The 21508-nt window shown below is 37.1% G+C and overlaps 2 protein-coding genes across 18 annotated transcripts in view; one reads left to right on the top strand and one right to left on the bottom strand.

The window, feature by feature from the left end:
• Positions 1-3893, bottom strand: part of LOC112050343 (ankyrin repeat domain-containing protein 17) — a 72175-nt gene extending 68282 nt beyond the window's left edge. For 12 of the 16 annotated variants that reach the window (XM_052883920.1, XM_052883927.1, XM_052883922.1 and 9 more), the window contains exons 1-2: positions 3533-3892; positions 2053-2176 (exon numbers count right to left, since the gene is read on the bottom strand). In XM_052883920.1, coding sequence (XP_052739880.1) covers positions 2053-2176; positions 3533-3721 — 313 coding nt within the window. In that variant the 5' untranslated portion in view covers positions 3722-3892. Of the gene's footprint in view, positions 1-2052; positions 2177-2768; positions 2788-3532 lie in introns of those variants that run through there. The other 4 variants (XM_052883924.1, XM_052883928.1, XM_052883934.1 and 1 more) reach the window with 3 other exon arrangements.
• Positions 3894-7314: 3421 nt separating this feature from the next.
• On the top strand, positions 7315-20301 carry LOC112050358 (putative thiamine transporter SLC35F3). 2 transcript variants are annotated; one of them, XM_024088612.2, is made up of 9 exons: positions 7315-7967; positions 9075-9236; positions 10047-10212; positions 11401-11579; positions 12156-12284; positions 14873-15062; positions 16434-16523; positions 16890-17019; positions 18958-20301. In XM_024088612.2, exons 1-9 carry the CDS (start codon positions 7653-7655, stop codon positions 19073-19075), a joined length of 1479 nt encoding a protein of 492 aa, XP_023944380.1. In that variant the 5' UTR covers positions 7315-7652; the 3' UTR covers positions 19076-20301. The 2 variants fall into 2 exon arrangements, 1 of the variants encoding a protein (XP_023944380.1); XR_008251122.1 differs by having other exon boundaries at positions 7316-7967; positions 16890-17333.
• Positions 20302-21508: the final 1207 nt, after the last annotated feature.

Genomic DNA, 21508 nt, shown 5'->3' with positions numbered 1-21508 from the left:
ACTTTTCACCAAAAAGAAAGGAAGTTGTAGTACTTGAAAAATTACCACAGATGTACCAATGTGATTACAGAAACAGAACTTTGTATACTAACAGACATGTTACTAACAAACACAAGAGGAAGCTTTTCCTTCACCTCCATCATAGTTGTAAGAATCTAGAAATCCTGACTTTGGAAGTTCATACCCAAACTACTCAATGCCAGACCCTAGATTAAAGTACATAAGAGACAAAACATATTACAACACAAGTACAAGGGTCATTGACCCCCTGGGAATTAAAACATCCCTGTGTCTCCAAGCATAGTCCAAAAGAAGATGGAGATATGACAAACAGACTCTGAGCATAAAATACAATAGCAATTTATCTTTGTATAGAATACAAAATAGCTCATTTACACTAGACAAAGAAATTAGAAAATTTAACACAGGTGTTTATATGAAGAAAAAAAAATGCAAGTAACCAAGTAAATTTTAGTATTAATAAAAGCAACAATACAAAATGTGCTTTGTCACATAGGTCACTGAATTAAAGTATGAAAGGTCTCAACATAGTTACAGTAAAAGGTTCCCTGTCACAGACGTGATTGTATGTAACTACTGTTCAAGTAAAATGATGATTACAGAGATTTTGTGAAATTACTTTTATGGAAAAACTAGCTACTTTTAGCCTGCAACAAAAAGCTAAACACTAAAATAAGATGTTGCTTTCTCTTAGACCATAAACCCATATAGATGTCTCTTTGAACTCTCAACTAATATTGCCCTTTACTCTCCACACATGAAAATGCCTTATACAAATGAGTACAACAATAGTCAGAAAAATAATAGGGACACAAGGGAAATCCACACAAAATTGAGTTTTGCACCATAATTAAGGCCAATGGCTGTTGAATTTGACTTTACAATATCCCCAAGACTTTTACAAAATCACAGATTGTACAGAATTCACTGTAACATATACAATGTTTGTTATCTGATAAGATTAGTTTGTTAGGTCTAGAGGTAATAGAGCCAGTTGTTGCCAAGACTTGTAGGGTTTGCTTCTTGAGCAGACACCTTTACATTTGTAATAAAACTTAATGCTTATTGAATCAATTTTAAAAGCTTGAAGTTGTTTAAAAATAAATTTAGTGCTCTTATCTTTCATACAAAATGGATTAGTTTAAAAAAAAAAATATGGTATCTTTGTTGTTGGCATGAAAATAGGACATTAATAAAAATAACTCCTAACTAACTGAATATAAAAATAAGATTAATTAAAAGCATACAATATTATTTAAGTTCTTTTTAGTCCATAATAATAATCAGTAGTGTGCAGTGCAATTTATAGATGCTATAGATGCAACTGGAAACAATGTTGGAGAAGGAATTTCTAATTTTGAAAACTTATACATGTACAAGCCCTACCCTAGTTATAAACCTTGTGCATTATATATCACTTTCTATATAAAATGTGTGGTTACATCTCTCTTAGCTCAGTTATTAAAGAGTCTAACCAAATAGAAACCCAATTTGAATTCTGCATTTATTTTGTTGATGTTTTTTTTCATAAAATGAATATTTTTCGTTTTCTATAATCAGATTTTGTATTTATGACATAATATATCTAAATTATTTGTAATTTGCACCTCAACATGTTTAAACAGTGTGTAAGAAATTTTTTATTGCAACTTTACATTATTTGCTTCAAAGACACAACACAAGCTCAGAATACAATATTATGATGTGATGCCAGATTAAAATAATATCATCATTAACAACCCATATTCGGCTCACTGCTGAGCACCAGAATGAGGCCATAGTCCACCACGTTGGTCAAATGCGTGGCAGACTTCACAAATAGAGAATCAAGAAAATTCCAGTTCAATGCCAGTTTCTTAACCATTTGAAACACATTATTTAATTTCTTAAAATGCAATATGTTGGAGATGAAATGCCCCAATCCGAATCAAAGGCAGAGGTCACGTCCATTAGGCTATCAAGTCGCTAAAATAATATAAATAATCAAATAAACTATGAATATCACTTGCAAATAAGTAAATAAACACTCACCAGCTACTTCAAGGAGGGTTTCTAGTCTAGCCTGCATCTCAGGGTCAACGGCCCGTTCAGGGTCATCGTGGGAGAGAAGGAATTTGGACGACTCTGCAGCACTACCTTCTTCTTCCATCTCCGCCTGCATTCATTAACAATAGTTGAATATCCACACATAATAACATGGCTTAATTAAATATAGAAAATATTATGAGTTATAACACAAGCTTGTTATGCAGGAAATCAAAATGTGCAGCGGCAAATCTGTTAGCAACAAAAAACATTTATAGGCAAACTTCATTTGTTTTTAATATATTATCATAAACAAACATGAACTATGCAAATGTTTTTTCTGAGTACTATTCGGATGACTAATAATCATTCTTTGTTTACTGTTAGGGATAATATAAAGTAGCTGTTTAATTTATAGGTTAGTCCTAATTTAGCACAACAGTCAGTGAAACAGCTGACAATACAGTTTTAGTACATGGGCATGTTAGAACACTTAAAGGGCAAAAAGCACTGACACACTGTTCCAAAAAACAAACACAATTGCATGTAATATGTTAGAATCACAAGGACCATTACAAGTTAACAAAAAATAAAAACAAAGTTATGACATCTGAATGTGTCCATCGCGCACACACTATGCGGGTTAACAGTGAGAACCACTCAAACTGCAGCAGCGATTGGTGTTCGCGAAGCTGTCTCCGCGCCCAGCGTCTTCCACTTACCAACAAGTCTGGCCTGCTTAGGCACAAACATGCCAGCAAGATCTACAACACCAACGAGAAATACGTGAGAAACACTGGCGGAGGGGTGCTCGGAGGCGATCTTACGGCTAATGATCACTGAAAATGGTCCTTGTAATTCATAAGTAACCAACATTTTTGCGCGAATCGCGATCTCGGCGATCACTCGCGAGCGACGCGCGACGACACAAAACAAAACTCCGTCTACGATATTTGCAACTATTCCACACACAACTTATATAATTCACACGATCGTATCGAATAAACGCAAGGAAAACACAGAGTTCAGCACTACGAGACGACTGTATGCATGTGATTTAGGAAACATGGCCACCGTACGTCGAGCCCTATCCAAAACACAAATAGACAATGAAAAGTGTCTTACGGCGACTTCGCCCGTATCGTAGAATTACAAAGAATCAATTGATTATCGTCTACGAACGGCTGGCATAAATAATTTCATGCATTACTCAGTAGGACGTATGTACCTATGACTTTCTGACGTTTTACGGAATATTTGGCAAGCAACTTGTACCGTAACGACAATGTTAAAAAATATCTTTGCAGCGGGCTACGAACGTTTATAGGCAATAATGATTGATGCAAAGGTAATTTGGTTGGAAAAAGAAATTGTATGGTGAATGGTGTACAAGATGTCCCTTGCAGCATTTAGCGGTACAGAACACAGATAATCACAATCCCTTACGACTGCCACCGCCTCTGCCGAAAACAAAACACGTTTTTACCTCGGATACGGAGTCATCCTCGCTTTCTGAAGAGTCTGTCATGTATTTGGCAGGCGCTCCTGAATACGTTTCGGTTTCAGATTTGGCCGGACTCGAAGCCGAACTCTGAGGAGTGGACGATTTTACCACATCAAGTTGCACATTCACCTTATCGATATTTCGGTTTTCAGACTGTCCGACATTCTGCATTTTTGTCCTAATCCAATTTAACTTAATTAGTCTTTCAGTATAAACACTTTTTCTACCAAATTAACACGTTCTTATATTAGCAAACAAATTTATTTCGTCATTTAGCCAGGCTGATACCCGCCATGTCTACTACTATGGCGAGGTTCCCGGATGCTTCAAGTAGGCTAACCAATTATCTCCCTCTGGCGAAACGTTTCTGTACTTTTTTGTGCTGCCATCTGCTCAAAAAAATGCGAGACGCGAGTTGCGTACTATAGACAAGGACTTCACCTTTTATTGAAATCCGATTCTTATCATTTACATACAAAAAAAAAGTTTTAATTTAATTTCAAATTATTAGTATCATTACAACTATATTCTTTTCTATAGATTATTTCCAGCATACGACATGATCGAGAAGAAATTAATAAAAACAGGAAGTAGAAACTATAATAATGTAAATAGCATAGGTATGTATATTACACTATATATACAGGATGTCCCGTAAATATTACGACATACTTTACAAGGTGATAGCGGGCAATATGAATAAGGCCTACTAAAATAACGCATTAAATGTTAGCCAAAATTTTACGGTTTTATAAGATATATTGATTTTTGTACAAAATGCCTGCTTGTGCTTCAGTGCACTTTAGTCATACCATGTGCTTAAAATTAAATAAGCGTTGATTTTTCATTTGGTAATTATTTTTGAATAGTTTTTGCAGGTCATGAAAGCTTAATTTTTTCTACTGCAAAATAGGTAAGTTTTTTTCCAAAAACAGGAACTATTTTTTTTATGTCACATTGAAAAAATGTACTAGGCAAAGTTGTACACCTAGCTTAAAAACATGTTCATTTAATAAGGATTCCAAAGATATACGACATTAATACATTATTTTCAAACACTTCGTCACAATTGCTATTTTAGTTCCGAAAAGGGTTGATTGTGTAAAAATTGATACTTATTTTTAATTTGTTCCTGTCACTTGAGTAACAACATTTAAAAATACATACAAGAAAAACATCGTTAACATAAAATAGTAGATTGTTATACAAGGGGCTAAAAAGACCCATTATATACGAGGTATTTTTAGGGCCCGAGACGTAAGGCGAGGGCCGCCTAAATAGAAACCGAGTTTTATGGGTTTAGCCCCACGTGTTACACTCTGCTTTTCACTACGATTGCGAGAAAATAAAATAGTTTAGTTCAATATTCAATGATTTATTTTAATGGAAAATTAAATGTACAAAGTCTACAATTTTGGATATTAAGGGAGATGTTTTTACCCGGTAACATAATTTCCGACTACTGTGAAGATGAATAATGAGTATGTGAGGTATACGTGGAAGATAATAGTTTAAAAAACTCCTTTCGTAAGTGAATCCATTCGTTGTTGTTTTCTTCACTTATTAAATTTTTCCTCGGTAAGTATTTAAGTGAATGCGTCTGGACTTTGATGGTAAAAGATGGAAAATTTCATCCATCTCCAAATTAGGATCACCATACTCACTAGATGAAGACAATAACAATTATTGTTGATAAAAATTTTAATAAAAAAATTCAACCGACTTCCAACTCAAACTTAAAAGCAAAAAAAAATCTTACCTATGTGCTACCTTCTGATCAGTTTGAAGGCAGTGCCAAGCTAGTGGAAATTAGGATATATATTATCCCCGAACTCAGAAACGAGAACGAGACTATCATTGGCGTTTTGTTTCGTATTGTCAAAACACATTTCAAAATTTAAGTTTTTGTGAATTCGTGTCTCAAAAAAATATAATATTTTTTTTTAGTAGAACGCTATTATACAATTTCATTTCCGACAAGATATCGCGTTTTAAAATGTTACGTTTGGTCCACTCTTTTATATGGCTGTGAAACGTGGGTCCTGAAAAAGGACTGTTGTCGACGTTTGCAAGCATTTGAGATGTGGGGATTAAGGAAAATGATGAAAATCTTTTGGAATCACTATGTCTCAAATGCTCAAGTGCTGGAGAGAGCAAACTGCAAACGCGAGCTTATGACAACTATAATGAGGCGGAAGGTTGCATTTTTCAGACATCTGCAAAGAGGACCCCTCTACGAGTTTCCTAGGTTGATCCTAGAAGGCAAGATTGTCGGAAAAAGGGCACAAGGACGGCAGAGACGTAAATGGGTGGACGATATTAAGGAGTGGACCAAGCGTAATTACAGCCAGCTGAAAATTATGTCAAGTGATCGGAAAAGTTTTCTCTCTGACCGCCAAACTTCAGTTTGAAGAGGGCACCTGATGATGATGATGATTATACAACTTAAGGTCCTTTTAAAAACAAATCGTCGAGTAGCATCAAGTACAGTAAGTTGGGTCTTTTTATACAATGAATTTAAATAATTACAATTTTTTATAGTTTTACTGCCTGTGTGATAGAAAACGTGGTCCTGTGAAATTGTATTTTACATTGAAATAATTTCTACTTTTACTTTTTGGATGCAGCTTATAAAGTTATTAAAAAATCATAAAATACTAACAGAATATAATTTTAATCTTCTGCATATCACGCTGTGAAGTATGGACGATAAGAAGGAAGTCACCATTATGCAGACTTTATGCATGTCCTTCATCCTGCAGGACACAAACGCCTAAAAAAGAAAGAATCCTGCAAAATGTAAAGTAAAGAGCTTTGTCTGTGGTATAATAAAAAACTATCTGTGTCTATATGTATCACAGATTAGTATGTCCACAAACACAGATGATAAATGAAGACCACAGATAGTAGTTAGTACATAGACAAAAAACAATCTAATATCTAGTAAAACGGGCAGTACGGCTCGGAGTTCGAGCCTTTTAAAAAATAATAAATTAGCCTGAGAGCCATAGATAAGTGATATATTATCTATCTTTATTTAACACCTGTCTTATCTATGCTAGTAGGGATGTCTATTCTTTTGAAAAAAGATCGATTCTAAAAACTGATTCTCACAAAAATCGAGCCTCAACTCGAGATCGAGGAAATAGATTTTTCACTAGTTCTTTTCAATATAGATACATCGAATTATATTAAATAAATTGGACATAATGATATCCCTTATAGATTAGAAATTAATTAAGTTGGAATTTTTTGTAAAATATAAATAAGCGAATTATATGTTATGTTTAAGTCCCGTTTAAAACGGTATTTCTTACATATAGAGAAACATTCTATAATTACTTACAATCATGAACTAAATTATTACGCACTTACAGATCTGAATTCATTATGCAAGTTGCAACATAACTTTTGCACAGAAGTTGACATAGAGAAGCTGCAGCAGCTCGAGGGCAGCAGGTAGATACTAAGTACTAGGTAGGCAGCGAGGGATGCAGGCAAAGAATAAATAGAATGCAGGTATAGTCGGATGCAATCTTTAATGGAATGCTTCCGACTATATTACAGAAAGTAGTACAGAGTGTAAAGGCCTAAATGCGAAATAAACAGAGTACATACACAGGAAATTTATTAATTCTTATTAATTCAAAAAGATATAAGTGGATCCCAATTTTCAAGGGTGATTTTTCGGGATCGATCTACTACTGTAATTATATCGATTAAAAATCAATCTTTTTCACTCAAGTTTACCTTTCAATTAATCGATCTCGTGGCTATCGAACATCCCTATACGATACGATAATAAATCACGATCACGATCAGTAGATGTCAGTAGGAAAAGTGGAAAATGGTCGGAAAATATTTGTATTTTTCATGCTCAGTTTATGTTGAGTTATACACAATATTAATATATTAAAGTATGTGTTACAACGCGCTAATAAAATATATACGAAATGTGGTCGAGGTATAAAAATCGTCAGGTTCATACGCATCGAGATGTGCAGCCTCAACCAGCTGTAAATTGAATTTAGTGTTTGATGTTTCCACGTATATTTGTATGATGAGGAGCTGGTTATAAAGATGTACACATAGTTCGGTAATTATGGCTCGGGATGGCGACGTGCCTACTATTTTTAACCCGAAGAGAGTTCGTACGCCTTCCGTGATAATAACAACAGACGAGGTGGCCAGCGACCAGGGCGATGTGGAGCGGGAGCGCCCCAACGGACCGCCGACGCCGCTGAGTCCCCGGGCGCCGCTCACGCCGCAGTCGTCGGTGTCTTCAGCTCCTCCGTTGACAACGCAGCCGTCGCTCCAGCAGGCGTACAGCGAGTCCGCGGGCAGCAGTCAGGAAGATGACCGCCAGTTGCGCGATAAAAAATGCCCGCGCTCGTGTTGCTCGAAAGTGGCCAAGAAGGTTTGTATAAATAATTATATTCCTTCTCAAATAAGTTCTAATACTTAAACATATTTTAAATTTTACTTATTTTTGTATTAAATTCTAATATCTGATCATGGCTGAAATGATATGTATTTTTCTTATACAATTACAAGTAAGCACTTAAAATTTCACACAACACATCTATTATTGGTGTAAGATTTAAGATACGGAATATTATTTTACTTCTACAGAGGACTCGGTACCAACCCGGTGTTCGAGAAGTAAATTCCTATTTTGTACAATATAGTATACTATGTATGTATAAATTCCATTGTTACACTTTTAAAAGTGAAGTAAAAAATAATTTACTGTTACTTAATAAATAACTAATAACATGCAGGTAAGTTATTATAAAAAAGTAGATTTTTGTCCATGCATAATTTTTGTCCAATGAAACGAAGTCAAATTGCACAATAGACATTGCTACGGTGGCTACTTACGTGCAGTGGCATACAATATTTTTTCTATAAATATGATAAAAGAATTAACAAACCTTGGTAAATAATATATAACTGGCATTGGGCATGGCCTTCTTAATTTTGTCTATGGAAGCCTGAATTTTTTGAAGCCAATGCCATGGAACTATTTAAAAATTAAAAAAAAATCATTGTAGCATGTTGGATAGAAGCAGGCGTTACTTTGCGGAAGTTCATCATGATTATATAATGATTTATTTATTTTGCTATCATCCGCGAAAATTCGGCGAACCCATGCGACAACGTCACCCAGGTCCGACAAAATACTCTCTACGTACGTTTCACCCCGAAACCGGAGCATCCTCAGGAGATGTTGACTCTACAACGTGCAATTGCAAAGTCGGGGTGAAACGTACGTAGAGAGTATTTTGTCGGACCTGGGTGACGTTGTCGCATGGGTTCGCCGAATTTTCGCGGATGATAACAAAATAAATAAATCATTATATAATCATTGTAGCATGGTTTACCTGTGTGGTAATGAACGTTACCAAATGACCTGTAGTAATGAATAGCTTCGTGATATGGTCCTTTGAGTAGAAAAAACCTTTTACACAGCACTGGTTGTGTGTGTGTGTTATACCTCCACCCAACATTTGTAATGTTGCAGATGTACTATGGCCTCTGCGTCACAGCCACCATCGTAGCGGCCTGGGTGACGGTCACACACTGCATCAAGCACATGTACCTGCAAAACTACTCACACACTGACAGCTCAACTAGTACAGAGTCTAATTTAAATAATAATTTTACTTCTAGGATTCGCACACATGTGAGTATTACCTAAAGTTTGCTTGAGTTATGGGATTTTTATATTGTGTTTTTTGTCATGTGGGGAGGAAAATTAATCCCCAAAAGTTGGTTTCATGTAGAATGGTGTGGGTGATGGTTTGTTTCACTCTTGAAAGTTTGCAGATATTCACAATAATAGTATGTATTATGAATGTCATACAGGCGACTGTCACTGTACCCATGCTATCTGAAAAACACTAAACTCTTTGATCAGCACAGAATTGCTTGACCTTCCTTGTGATGCCATAGTGTCTATACTCACAGGAAAGTAAGTGATTGAATGCCTATCTATCTACTCAGTTGATAAAGATTTAATAAGGAATCCTCAATGTTAAAATTTGACCATATTAACAATAGTATTTTGATAGCTGTCAATGTTTTACTGATTGTTGTGCACTCAAAATTAAAATTTATTGTTGCAGTATAATATTCCAATTTATTTAATGATCTGATGATAAAATAAATAATGAATTAATTGTGGTTTACTTTGAGTGAGGGTTTAAGTTTTGGAGTTATTTGCTATACAATATTGTATAGTATCCAAAGCGTCCTTGTTATCTAAAATTTCCCTTGACTTGACTGAGCCTTTCCCACTTTACTTGTCATTTAAATTTGATTTAAAAATCGGGAAGTCCCACCAAAATTGGGACGTCTGGCAATACTGTATGCCACCCTTATAATGTAGTATATTTAAAACAAATGAAAATTATTATTAAGTAAAAAGTTTGTCTGATTATACATAATTATGTAATGTGGTATGAAAATGAGTAATGAGTATGTTTTGTTTCAGAACCATTATAATGCACCATTCTTCACCGCATGGTTCTGTACCAACTGGCTCATATTTTTCTATCCCCTCTACTTAATTATCATGCTCATACACAAAAAGTGCAAGTCAGCGAACACTATTGTTGCTGATGCCTTCACAGACTTCAAGGACAAGGGCTTTACGTTTGGTAAGCAAATCATTCTTTCGTGCTTTATATGTTTTCAGCCAAGGGCATGCTCAGATTGCTCAGTGTGATATTGATAATTTTGGTTACATTTACTTTACTTATATTTATATCTATCTTGTCATTTCGCTTGTTCGCTGTCGACATGTGGCCCACCAATGTTGCATGGTCACCAATGAATGTCGCAAAGTAGACTAGTGAACCTTGCGTGCTCAATGAGACGAGAGAATCCCAGAGTCCCACTAAATAGACTTGCGCTTGACTACAATCTTGCCTGGTGGAAAGCAATAATGAGTCTAATAATGGTCTAGGATGGAGCGCGCTTGCCCTGTAGATGCCTATTCACTTTTGTTTTGAAGGTGCCCAAATCGTATAATCATTAGGAAACACAGAAGCCGGAAGGGCATTCCACATCTTCGCTGTTCTTATTAGAAACGTCGATGTGAAACGTTTTGTTAGAGTCGAATGGACATCAACAACAAAAGGACGTAAATTTCCATGGTCTCTGTCTGGCTTGCAACTACACCCCCGATACCAACGCCGATTGTAGATCTAGACACAAGAAAAACGTCCTTTACGATCCAAGCTACACAGCATCTTCGCCGGCGAAGACGAGGTCCCCGATATCTGACGTCGCCTGGACGTAGGTTTTTTAACCCTCGATTTCGGGGGCGTCCGGACTGATACACTCAGGCCAAAACACCCTACCCAGAATGACCCTCTATGCCGAGATCAGAGTCTCAGAGGAGACGCCCTTAAAGGGTCGATCCGCCCACATCTTCTGCTTCTGCCTTAGGGCCGTATCAGGCAATGCGTCGTGAGGTCTCATTAAGGAGCCTTACACAATCAGAAGAAAAGGTTCTGTGGTAGAATGGGGATGAAGAGATTAGGATAGGTACTCATATAGGCAAATAAATAAATAAATGAGCCATTTATTCCATATTTACATTTTTAAATTACATTTGGGAGTTTGTTAGGAAGTTTTCTTAAGTTTTGTTAGTAATATTAGTTAGTATGTTCTTTTTAAATATGGACTCCTGAATGTGTAAAGGCCTCTTCCATCTACTTCCAAAACTCCCTGTCTTTGCCAGAATTCATCCATTCAGTTCTAACTGAGTGATACCATCGTCTGATTGGTCTTCCAACATTTCTTTAATTTCGGTATAGGCTAACGTGAGCTCAACCCCACAGCCCGCTTCCTGAGCCGCTGCGGCCTGTTCTGCCTGCTGTGGGTGGTGACCATCTACATGTACACATACTCGCTGCGGATTCTGCAGTCCACCGAGGTGGTGGCGCTGTTTGCGACAAACGTGTCGTGCGTCTACTTGCTGTCTTGGGTCATACTGCACGAGCAGTTTGTCGGTGTTAGGGTGAGTCTATGTTATACTTATTTGGTTTTTTACATGTTTTGCAGTAAAAATGTATATATGCTTGACTTGGGGAGTAAGCTGGTGAGTTCGTTACAAATAGTGTAATCGGGTGAGGCGAACAGACGTTGAGAGGGAGAGCTAAAGACTCTTTACTTCAGTCGTGTAGCCTAGAACACAATCGTTTTTATTTTATAAAGGAAGGAAGGAACTAACTTGATTGAAAGAGGTATATTTTGGAAACCTATCACTTTTAGCTATTACTAAAGCAAGTCTGTTAAAAATAATTAATCAATTGCCTACTATGTTCGTAATTTAAGATTGACTTCCTTAAAATTTATGACTTACTTTATGAGTAAGTCATAATTTTTATGATTTTCACTTTTGCGACTTTAGGAAAAGGTACATAATATTTTTGCGTTGCTTTTTTTTGCGGTTTTTTATGCGGCTATTCACCGATATGATGATATATGTCCGAAACGTTTATATTTCCCTTGAAAACTTGAGGCCACACCTCATAATGTCACCGATTATCGACCAGAGTTAGTGCACGAGTTTTACAAACGCATACGTGTCCAGATAGTGGCGGCCATCTTGTGCGACACGGGGATAGCGCTGCTGGCGTACATGGACGGCATCACGGGCAGCTCCACGCTGGGCGGCGTCGTGCTCGCCGCGTGCGCTGCCGCTGGCTTCGCTATATTTAAGGTAAACCAGTAAGAGCGGCGCTGCTTCGCAAACATTTCACCGTATTAGCGGGCACACGAGCGGTGCGGCGCCGCAACGTTGTTATGTCGCAGCGGCGCCGTAGCAGCGACAGTCTGTAAATCTTTGGGACGTATAAACAACTGAGCGGTGCCGCTCTGACGTCGCAACGCATTCACCCCTCCCCGCCTCGTCTCGGTGGTTGCGGAGCCCATCGTGTGACATGCCACAGATATTTCTATGTAAGATGACGCAGCGACACCGCTCCGGAGCCGCACCGCCGCCGCAACGCATCGTGAGCCCCCGCTCTAAACACGCAGTCAACGTCAAATATTTCTAACTACCGGTCGCTCGCGACTTTGTCCGCCCTTAAGGCTCCTTAATCCGGCTCTCTCGCAAAATCCGTCTTTAGTGGACCTCTACTATCTAGAAGCTACCTCCCTGCCAAATTTCATCTTTGTACATCAATCGGTTTTTGAGATTTCGTGATGAATGAGCTTTAGCATTTATATATTAAGATGTACTCTAACGGCGAGTTCCCTAGTGAACGAATCGCTATTTTCACTAGATCGTGATTTATTTTGTCAGTACCACTGACAAAATAAATCACGATCTAGTGTAACTTGTAGGGCCATGCTTCATCTTCGTCGCAATGGATCAACGCATTGTATGGTACGTTGCGATGACGCACGACGTCGCAGCGCAAAAGAACGACGCATGCACTCAGATATTCTCAACTTTGCATACAAAACAAATGAGCACTGTGCGTCGTCCTTTGTAACGAAGCCTGTGTCGACGCAACGCCTTAAACGTGGCATGTCATCTTTACTTAGCTATACTAATAATATAAAGCTGAAGAGTTTGTTTGTTTACTTGAACGCGCTAATCTCAAGAACTACTGGTCCGATTTGAAAAATTCTCTCAGAGTTAGATAGCCCGTTTATCGAGGAAGGCTATAGGCCTATTATCCTTTGAAAGGCCTTTGCCTCTCTCAATATTTTGACGTCATGATGGTCATGATAATGGTCGTTTTTAAAAATTAATTCACCTAAAGTTATACAAATATTATGTAAAACTTTCAAATAATAATTTCCGTCGCTTACTTAATCGCGTTTCATAATGAGCTATAATCATTGAACTTTTTGTTAATATAATGTTAGCAAAGCTCGCGCAGTATACACGCGACAGCTAACATGAACAAGTGCGTGAGTTACACGCATTCAAGGGGGTAGCGTATAGATGGTAATAGAAAGCCCTTTAAGTTATTTTCACTTATCATTCGGTAGAATGAGATTTTTTAAAGTAGATCCACATGGAAATCAAATGAAGTGCACGTCACCTCATAAATACAAAAATGCACTACCTGCCCTGAGGACTCATTGCGAACCTGTACATACGAGAAATTCCCCTCGTGTGCTTGTTATTTCACCAGCAATTTAGGAACTCATGGTGAAAATAAGCTACCTGTATAGTATAATGACTTATACGAGTTATAAAGTTTACTTACACGAGTCGAATCAATCAATCGTCCCTTATCTTTTAAGAATTTCCGATGCACGACCTACGTTGGAATACTTGATTCTAAATTGATTTAAAACAAGTCTGCTATAGTCTGCTACTAAACAATTTATTATATTTATAAATTCTTTAGTCATGCTATAGCTATGTTTATAATAATTTAAGATTGACTTCCAGTAACAATTTATGAAATGGTACATAATATGAGCCGGGGCGCGTTGTTTTTTGCGCTTTTTGTGCGGTAATGTCATGGTGGTATGCATATCGATTGAAATATGATGATATATTTTCCAACATATATCAAGATATTAAAAAAATCAAGTCAGAGATATTAAAAAAATGGCAACGCACTCATAGAATGAAAGTTTACACTGTTAATATCACGGACGAAGCCGCTGGCGTCTGCTAGTATAACAATAAAAAAAGAAAGAAAGAAACCATGTATTTTCAGAGTATGGATTGAACACGAGTTTATAGCTCGAACAATCGCGTGTTGAATCGCATTTGGGGCAACTGTTGTCGCGCCGGGTTGTTCGGGACACGTACTCGTATGGGATCACGATAACGTGGCGTAATGAAATACGACGGAATTTTATTTACGAGTATTTCGGCGACGATTCTGATCGTCTGAAAACAGAAAATGGAAAAAAAATCGTGACCTCTGTAGAGAATTCTTTATTGTCTTTTTAAATTTATAACCCGTCGGTTGGTAGCCTAAGGGTAAAGGGAGCTGTTTATTTGATGACCAATAATAGGTTTTAATGATAATAACATGGACCGACGGCTTAACATGCTCTCAGAGGCACAGGGGTATAACTTCAACTTTCCGATTCCGGAGTGAAAATTTAAATGAAGAAAGAAAAGTTCAGTATCTCATAGCTTGACTCGAGCCCGGTGATCCAAAACCACATAGCCTAAACACTGAATCAACGATGCAGTAATATAGTCGGTCAAATCCTTCTTAGGTGATTTCGTGTCTCCTCAAACTTATCGCCAGTGTTTCGCAAAGGGTGTGTATGGTCATACACTTTGCAAAACACTGGTCTTTGAAAACCCTTTCTCTGTTTACATAGGTGCTATTTAGGAAAGTGATGGGCGACGTGAACACGGGCCAGCGCGCGCTATTCTTCTCCATCCTGGGCGTGGTGAACGCGACGCTGCTGTGGCCGGTGTGCCTGGCGCTCTACCTCACGGGCTCCGAGCAGCTGCCCGCGCACCAGATGCCGTGGATACCGCTGCTGCTCGCCAGTGTTGCACTGCTCGGTGAGTGATCGTGTTCTTCTCCATCCTTCTCTTCATCCCACCTTCTTATCTCACTTAAGTGGGTTTCGCACAATATGTCCACTTTGTCCATTCACTTCTGTCACACGTCAACTCATCACTAACTTTTAAACTCATATCACACAGTCCAACCATCTCTTGTTTGACCTTCCTTTGTAGTAAAAACATCTTTGGGCAAGTTGGGCACTTTAATTTGTGTTTCTCTATTCAACACATTTCACATGTGCACGATTGTCTAAAAAAAATACTTAAGATCGTTCTTTAAAAGAATTTCGTTTTTTAAAGAATGTTGTTCAGGGGAAGTTTTATAGCTTGGAGACTTGTTTCAAATACTAAAGTTGTTTTTGATCAAGAAATAATTCGATGTTTATGAAACTTCATCCCATTCTGTATGTACATATTTGAAAGTATCACATATAACATGTACATTGTAAAAGTATGCCAAGGTTTTGCCCATGCAATATAAATGCGTCGGATTTTCACTTTCAAACAAAAGGGATCTTGCGGGAAATAGGTCACGATGTTACTATTCTAGACACATCCCCAGAGAACTGAGATTGCGGTGACACTTCTATTCTTGTTGAAGATTAACTAAGAGTTTCAACTCCGTTACAGCTGTATATTTTATACGAGTAAGATAATGGCGAATGCACGCTAACTCGTCCGATGTAGTTGCTTTAGATAATAAATTAAAACCGATTTCATAATAGTTGAGTTGCTAAAACCATCACCAATAAAACTGAACAACAGTTCAGAATTAGAAATAGAGTTAGTTTATTTAATTAGGATTATTTATCACTGTAAATACTTCGGAGGACTAAGGACTATGACATAATACTACGTATAAAGCTCTGCCCTCCCTTCTCTGCGTCCCTGGAGGCACTCGTGTCAAGCCTTTTATGACTCAAATTACAGCATATCCAATCCAATACAACCATTCCCTTTAGACCGTAACACAACAAAAAACAACAAAAAATTTCGCCATAAATAAGCATGGCGGCGATGCTTTCTCGGACGAACTCTGCAAAAAAGAGCGCATTGTCGTTATCAGCCTGTTTAACGGGCCTCTTAAAATGCCAGGCCTTTTTAAAAGACCCTCTCCTTTAAGGAGGGTTTTGGAGGTTACACGACACTCAATGAATCAACATAGCTCTTCGTAGCAGAGGTCTGTTCATTCATAAATACGAGTTTGTGTTTAGAACTAAAGTATTTAAAATATAAATATCCTATAGGTTGTATTTCTTATTGTCTTCGATTCGAAATAGTCTCAAATTCTTCTGTGACATCCAGTAAAATCTTGTCTATATTTGAATTAAAATATATGTAAATGCAATTATTTATTGTTTGTTGCAGTTTTCCACTTGGTTTTCCAGTTCGGCAACCTCATGACGTACAACATATTTGTGTCTCTTGGCCTCATCACCGCTGTTCCTATATCTGGTAGTAAGTATACATTCGATATAACTATTTTTTTATCTGAAAAGAATTACTAGACTATATTATCAAATATTAAAGTTTGGTAAATTTATTTTAAACATTTAAACTTAAACTTTAATTATAACACATTTTGATTGTCGTGACGTTTGTGACGCACACAACTACTACAACCAATTGTCAAATAATCTTAATATTAAAGAAAGGTCACGATATTTCGAAAACTAATTGATGTACAAAGATGAAATTTAGCAGGGAATAGTTAGTAGACCGCTAAGGACGGATTTTGCGAGAGGGCTTATTAAAGAAGTTTAAGGGGGGACAAAGTCGCTTTATTGTCCTGGCTCTCTGTCTATAAAGTTACTTATTTGCCAGCTCTGGACGTGATCCTGTACGGGGTGGAGTTCGAGGGGATGAAGCTGGCCGGCATCATACTGATCACCGTCGGCTTCTTCCTCGTCATGTTCCCCGACAACTGGCCCGACTACATCATGAGACTGCTGAGGTGAGTCTCTCGACCCCCTACTGTCAGCTCTGGACGTGATCCTGTACGAGGTGGAGTTCGAGGAGATGAAGCTGGCCGGCATCATACTGATCACCGTCGGCTTCTTCCTCGTCATGTTCCCCGACAACTGGCCCGACTACATCATGAGACTGCTGAGGTGAGTCTCTCGACACACTACTGTCAGCTCTGGACGTGATCCTGTACGGGGTGGAGTTCGAGGGGATGAAGCTGGCCGGCATCATACTGATCACCGTCGGCTTCTTCCTCGTCATGTTCCCCGACAACTGGCCCGACTACATCATGAGACTGCTGAGGTGAGTCTCGACGAAGTACAGATATATTCTACTTCATAAATGTCCTTCCACATAAACAATGTTTGCCATCATCATCATTGTCAACCCATATTAAGCTCATTGCTGATTTCTCGAGTTCTTCATTCCTCTCAGAATGGCCAATAGTCCACCACGCTGGCCCAATGCGGATTGGCAGACTTCACACACGCAGAGAATTAAGAAAATTCTCTGGTATGCATTCCTCACGATGTTTTCTTTCACAGTCTGAGACACGTGATATTTAATTTATTAAAATGCACACAACTGAAAAGTTGGAGGTGCATGCTCCGGACCGGATTCGAACCCACACCCTCCGGAATCGGAGGCAGAGGTCATATCCACTGGGCTATCACAACTCTAAAAATGCATAAATTTTGCATTGCTGATCTTCACGCTCGATGTTCCGAAACGGCATAAACTTTGCATCGAACTGTAGTGGCAATATTGCAGTCTTAGTCTGCAAATGATTAAGCTGAGGCAGTATTTTAGATTGGGTTCCATGCGCGATTAGTCTCATAACAATGACACGAGATCAGTCTATAGTCTCGTGCTAGTTAACAATTCCCACGTGGTCCTCACATAAGTGCCTGCGCCGTAGGGTATAAGACAAAGATTGGTATAAATAAATGTAACACATCCTCATCCAGTAACAGCCGTAGCAGCTGAAAATCAGCGCCGCAAGGTACAGTACTTTGCTTGGTTTATGCGGCACAACGCTGAGGTGCTACCTTTTTCAAGGTTCTTTTCATGACAGTATGGTGTTTGATGCTTCAACTACTTTAGTTTTGATTTTCAATTGTCCAGGTGGTTGAAGTATCAGACACAACAATAGTTAACGGCTATAGACATGTTATGTGCTTACAAAATCACCGCAAAATGTGAGCCGAATTTAGCTACTCCACTGAGCGCACACATGCACAAGTCTGTTCAATTCCATTATGTATATATACAGGTTTTAAAGTTTCTAAACACACAACTCGACAATGTATATGTATATTTACGTAATATTTGTTTAAAAAACTTACTCGACTCAATGAAATGCCATGAATTAGCCGCTTTTGTTCGCCTCAGTTTTCACGCGCTAATGACATCTCTATTATAAAATCTTTGACAATAGTGCTTACTTAGGCCAGATTAAAAAGAATTTACTGTGCTTAGGTATTGTGGTGTATGGCACTATTTATCTTCTTCAATACTTATAATAAATCTGTAGCGAGGGCAATTCTGTAAATGCAATATATTTCCAAAATAACTAGCAGGGGGTACTGATCAATACTGATGCCAAAAATGCAATCAGTAAAATTTTTGTCTGTCTGTCTGTAAGTTCGTTACAGGAACAAAAACTACTCGACGGATTTTAACGAAACTTTGTACAATTATTCTTCATACTCCTGGGCAGGTTGTAGTATACTTTTCATCACACTACGATCAATAGGAGCAGAGCAGTGAAGGGAAATGTTGGGAAAACGGAAGAAGTTACTCCATTTTTGCAGCGATACTACTGTAATGTAAGGGCTGGATTAAAGAGGTCTAAGGGCGAACGAAGTTGCGGGCGTCCGCTAGTTTTTAAATAAATGTTTTTTTCATTCCTCCTTTCACTCGTTAGATGGAGCCGCCGGCGCCAACGCGGCTCAGAGAACGGCGGGCGCAGCAGAGACACCGTCGACTACCGCACCGGCTACATCCGCTCGCATCTGCGCTCGCCGTCCGGCCGCGTCAGGTGACCGCCCTACCCGCAGCTCTGCATCGCGCACCTTCTGGAAACTTCTCTACCGACTATTGGAAACCTTTTGATTATCGACACTTGAAATCTTTTGATTACCAACACTTTATTATTACCGAAATTTGAAACCTAATATATCTTTCAAACTATAAATAATTTTTGGTAACTTTCAGATTGCCAAAACTTGGAAACCTTTTTGGTTACCGACATTTGAAACTTTTTGATTACCTACGTCTTTATTATTACCGAAATTTGAAACCTAAATACAGACACTTACAAACTATAAATAATTGTTGTTAACTTTCAGATTGCCAAACTTGGAAACCTTTTGGTTACCTACCGTTGAAAATTTTTGATCATCAACACTTGAAGTTTTATGATTACCTACACTTGAGCCACATTTTGATTATTACCGAAATTTGAAACCTTCTAACTACAGACACTTACAAACAATAAATAATAATTGGTAACTATCACATTGCCAAAACTTGAAAACTTTTTTGGTTTCAACACTTGAAACTTTTGATCATCAACACTTGAAGCTTTATGATTGCCTACACTTGAGCCTACATCTTGATTATTACCGTTGAAACCTAGAAAGCGACACTTACTACCTATATTATTACCAATAAATAATAATTGGTAACGTTCGGATTGCCAACACTTGGTAACCTACTAATTACCGACATATAAAACTTTTACTGACTACTGACACCTGATAGCCCTTTGATTACCAACACTTGAAACGTGTTGATTACCGACTCTTTGAAAACCTTTTGACTATTACCAAAATTTTAAACCTTCTGACTACCGGCACTTACAAAACTTTTCAATAAATAATTGGTAACATTCTGATTGCCAAGACTTAAACACCTTTTCACTACCAACACTTGAAGACTTAATTACCGATACTTGAAAACCAATAATGAACCAGTATTAAAGTAAAGCGATTGTTTTTTTTTTAAATACTTATAGAAGAACAGATGTTAACTCATATTTATTAAATTTTAAATAGTGAATAACTTGTTTATTATGCTATTATCCGCGAAAAAATTTCTACTAACACTAACGCTTCGAGAACTATACAAATGTATGGGAATTACAGATCCGATCGACTTGATCACGTGACCTGTCTATAGCAAATGTCATTCCCATACATTTTTTAATTTTTGAAGCGTTTGTGATTGTAGAAAAAGAATCGATGTACTACATGGCTACAGGTCCTGTGTGATATTGTCACTTAGATTTGTCTATTTTTTTGCGGATAATAGCAAAATATATATATAAATTAGTCACTATTTCGTATTCGTAGCGGGTGAAACCGTCGGGTGAAGCTAGTAAGTTCTATATATTTATACAAGATTACCAGATTATTTTGATTGATACACTGATGGAGACATCATAAAATATGTATAATCAGTTTAATAAAACCCAATATTAGGGTGGGCATATGTATTTTTTATATGTATATAAAAATACACATGCCCATATGTTATATTCTAGGTATTATAAGGATATTCAAATTAAAACTGCTTACTTTGCCCTAAGTGGCTTAATATTATTAATTAATATTGATAATTCCCAGACAATATGAAAAAATATCGATTCAACACTTGATCCGTGACATTACAATATATTGTAATAAAATGCCATATCAATTATAACAGCAATACATAGAACAATGGAACCAACATTGTACCAAATCGTACGTTTTATAAAAATAATTGGAAAACAACAAAAATATATGTAGTTAAATTGTAATTATTACTAAAAATAATTGATAGTAATAACCAAAGCAATAACTAAAACATATTTATATTAAAACACATTATTATATACATGATAATTATATTGTAATAATTGTAAATAATTATAGGATCCGTTTATTAACATTTTCTTTATAGTTATAGACTGACAATATAGATCTGACTGTCCATATTTCTGTAAATATTATTATTTATTTTATACACAAAAAAATTATTTCAATATTTTAAAACAAGGCTCTAAAATATCTAGTCATTTTTGTAGAACCAAATCTAATTGGAACTAAATCTATTGAAGTTTTATCGAATGCATGCGTTTTTCTAAATACTAGCCTAGTATAGGATTTAGTGTTTCTGGTGGTTATACCAACAATTTTTAATACACTTTACTGGGTATTGATAAATTTAAATAAAATAAAAAATCATTTGAATTATTGTTAGAAAATGAATTGAAGTTTATTACTCATTATATTATGCAATTATACGCATAACCGAGTCTTCGCCTTCACAGTATGGTGTGACGGATAACCATGACGACTGCATGCGAGCCTTTTGCTTTATTGATTTTTTTTTAATTTTTTGCCAAATTAACTTTCACCATAAATAATTTAATATAAGGCAAATTATTATACAGGATGCTCGGGAGTATTTCCCATAACTCTAGGGTTATT

The sequence above is a fragment of the Bicyclus anynana genome, chromosome 10, assembly GCF_947172395.1.
Source record: "Bicyclus anynana chromosome 10, ilBicAnyn1.1, whole genome shotgun sequence".
NCBI classification, from domain to species: domain Eukaryota; kingdom Metazoa; phylum Arthropoda; class Insecta; order Lepidoptera; family Nymphalidae; genus Bicyclus; species Bicyclus anynana.
The sequence above is the reverse complement of the archived record's forward strand: the minus strand, read 5'-3'. Positions and strand labels throughout refer to the sequence as shown.

What these genes read in the sequence shown, in the direction of transcription:
- LOC112050358 (XM_024088612.2), top strand. Translation starts at nt 7,653, where the DNA reads ATGGCTCGGGATGGCGACGTGCCTACTATTTTTAACCCGAAGAGAGTT. An exon ending in GGACAAGGGCTTTACGTTTG is followed by an intron (nt 10,213 to 11,400) that starts GTAAGCAAATCA and finishes TCAACCCCACAG; the next exon opens with CCCGCTTCCTGAGCCGCTGC. An exon ending in AGCAGTTTGTCGGTGTTAGG is followed by an intron (nt 11,580 to 12,155) that starts GTGAGTCTATGT and finishes ATACGTGTCCAG; the next exon opens with ATAGTGGCGGCCATCTTGTG.